A 2,828-nucleotide genomic window follows, 5' to 3' on the forward strand; every position below is an offset into this window, starting at 1 on the left:
TCGGACAAAGCTTGTAGCCTACTAAGTACATTGTACATAGTAGGCTACGGTAGCCGCTACAAGGGTTGGCGATCGTTAGTTGGGCAACGGGATTGTTTTTGAAGTTTGCGCATGATTTGCAGTCCCATCTGCTTGTCGCTCATAGGGTACCTGTCTTTGTTGTGCTTAGAGATTCTCGACGTATTTATTAAAAACAATCCTCTGTGTAGTGATACCGCAGGGAAGCAATGCCTTACTACCCGGAGGAACCACTATCAAGAGCTGTACCATAAGAAGGGTACCGTCGACTTTATGGCTACACTGCTGACTGGAAGGTCGATTACAGTGGATGACCATGCTCTTTCTTCATGCTGACGCGATGGGTCTGCCGCATCAAGCAATTAGAGATATCAGACTCTGTAGAGCATGGTCCGAGGAAAGCTGGATCGCAAGCGGGGCCGAAACAAGCAAATAGAGAACTAGGTTACAGAGCTAATCGAAGGTTATGAAGTGTTGCTGCAAAAATAGATTCCTTGGTGTACCAGCCCACGTCATTACCACACTGGAGTTAAGTATTAGAGCATCCAAAAATATCCGAAAGGAAATCTATGATTTGCTTATCCGGACTTTTGTACAGATATTCCTCACTCCAACTCCAGAAACTAAAGCAGTTGCCGGACGTAAATTTACCAAATGTACAGAATCAATAGTTAACTGCCGTCTTGATAGTAATAATCGGCAATTTTATATCACTAAGTACAATCCAGGTTGGAGGTAATTTCTGCTTGTTTGCTACTGGTCAGCGGGAGACCTATCTAACCTCCTTATCTTGTGCAAATCACAAATTGGGATATCATTCCACAGAGGATTGTCCGTCTCAATTTGTTTACAACCGTACCGGTATCTGAATCCGCACTATATGTAAGAGACAATACACTTCGAAGTACGGAGCGTTCTGAATTGATCTGCCCACACATAAGGTACATGTTATTAATGCATGTAGTACAGCTTATGCTTATGTTGACCTGAGATCAACGCAATCTTGAGCTGTACTTATTAACAACATGTACTATATTAATAAGTGAGGTCAATGGCCTCTGCTTCGTCGTGTCCGGATGTTACAGTCTTTACTTTTAAGTGTTGTGCTTTGCATCAACTTTGGCTTACAAATAGAGCCTCTAAAACAGCGACAAATCTCTTTCGTGAATCTAAAGCTAGAACATAACCCAACGTTAAAAATAAGTTAATCATACCCGGTGACAAAGCAAAACTGCACCTACAACGCAAAACCATAGCGACAAGGCTATGCCCGGCTACTTCTTCCCCAGCTTGAAGAAGTGCTTTCCTGCCCATTGTCCTGATCCTTCACGAGCCAATCGGTAAGTAGCTAAGGTCCATTCTCATTAATTTAGACTGGATAGAGACTTGAAGCTCTTCAATATAGAAGCATGACTGCTCCTCTTTGACGAATTTAATGGCCATCCTGTCTTCCTTTTAAGTCGCGTGTTCGGCATCGCATTACCTCTACGGCGAAACAGTTAACCCCAACGAGAAATAGACCGCGTCGAGACCTCCATAACGGACGCAACGACACTTAGGTCAATATCTTAGATGTAGGTCAGCAGAATTAAATTCTCTGACGCATGTCGATAGAAATTGTAATCTTCTGGAATGTAGTTGCACGGGCTTAAGAAAGAGTTGGAGTGTACAACGTTGGTTTGGCACTTTACTACAGCCATTCAACGAAAACACTTATAAGACAACATTAACTCTTCGAATAAAGGGTAATTCAACATTAATTCGACGATTACGGTAGGTAAATCAATGTTGGATTATTTTTCAAGATTTGCTAAAACAACGAGTTATGGCATCGTTTAGACAGAATGTGTGCAAAGCACAATACCTTTCTTTAAAAATAGGTTCTAAAGTACTTTAAGAAGTAAAATCTAAACGTACTTATGTAAGCCCACTGTCTATTGAAGACAAGAAGCAGCGTTTTTACGCTCATGCACTCTTGGAGAGCAAATCCAAAACACAAAACCCACCACAATTATGGACAACGCTCTAATCAAAGCATGCTGGGGAGACCCACGCATTAGAAAAACATGTTCTGGAGAGTGTTGCGGGTCCGTTCGCTGGTGAGTTCGTCGCTGGGCCCGCCTACGCAAATACCGAGCGGCCCTGCTTCGCGGGTACCCCGCTCGGGTTTGCTTCGGCTACGCTCCTCACACCCGCTCACTTCCGTCTTCTAATAATGTGCGACCTAACCACTCTATGTGTGTTCCAGTGAGGTTTTGTGTTATTTTACGTGAGTCTCTGAAACTTATCCTTTGTGCTTCCATTGTTGTCATACATTTGTATGCTTTGGCTACAAATTCCTCATCAAATACAAATTTTGTGTCGCCAGGTCGTTTTCCACGTTCACTACCCACGGTTGCAATTTTAGCACCTAGAGGAGTAGCATCAATTACGGAAACGATTTTAAAGTCTACAAATCGCTGATAACATCCAGTAAGCGAAAAGTCTTCATAAGGCAATTCATCAAGGTCACTCAGAGAATCAGAATATTGGGCAATAGGCTCAATAGATATACCACGATCAAGACGTTGTTTTTTTTTTACCGTGCTGGACGGACTCAAAACGTCTGCGAATCCCCTTTTTTCCAATTTTGTGCTCTGAGTACGACGAGAAGATACACCTGCCGTTTTAATATGTCGCTTTGGATACCAACTTCGAGTGGTTTTTGTTGTTCGTGGACGTCCCGACACTTTCACATACTTGTTAAACGTAAATCCGCTAGTACCCGCACTGGATGTGTCCAACAAGTCGTTTTTCATATATTTGCGATA

The 2,828-nt window shown here is 42.7% G+C and overlaps 1 protein-coding gene across 1 annotated transcript; it reads left to right on the forward strand.

The window, feature by feature from the left end:
* Positions 1 to 1,284: 1,284 nt before the first annotated feature.
* On the forward strand, positions 1,285 to 1,445 carry PPTG_21441 (hypothetical protein; the record flags this gene model as incomplete). Its single annotated transcript, XM_008897451.1, has 2 exons — positions 1,285 to 1,358; positions 1,424 to 1,445. 2 exons carry the CDS (start codon positions 1,285 to 1,287, stop codon positions 1,443 to 1,445), a joined length of 96 nt encoding a protein of 31 aa, XP_008895699.1.
* Between the last annotated feature and the right edge of the window lie 1,383 nt (positions 1,446 to 2,828).

Source organism: Phytophthora parasitica (genome assembly GCF_000247585.1).
Source record: "Phytophthora parasitica INRA-310 unplaced genomic scaffold supercont2.5, whole genome shotgun sequence".
In the NCBI taxonomy this organism is placed as follows: Eukaryota; Oomycota; class Peronosporomycetes; order Peronosporales; family Peronosporaceae; genus Phytophthora; species Phytophthora nicotianae.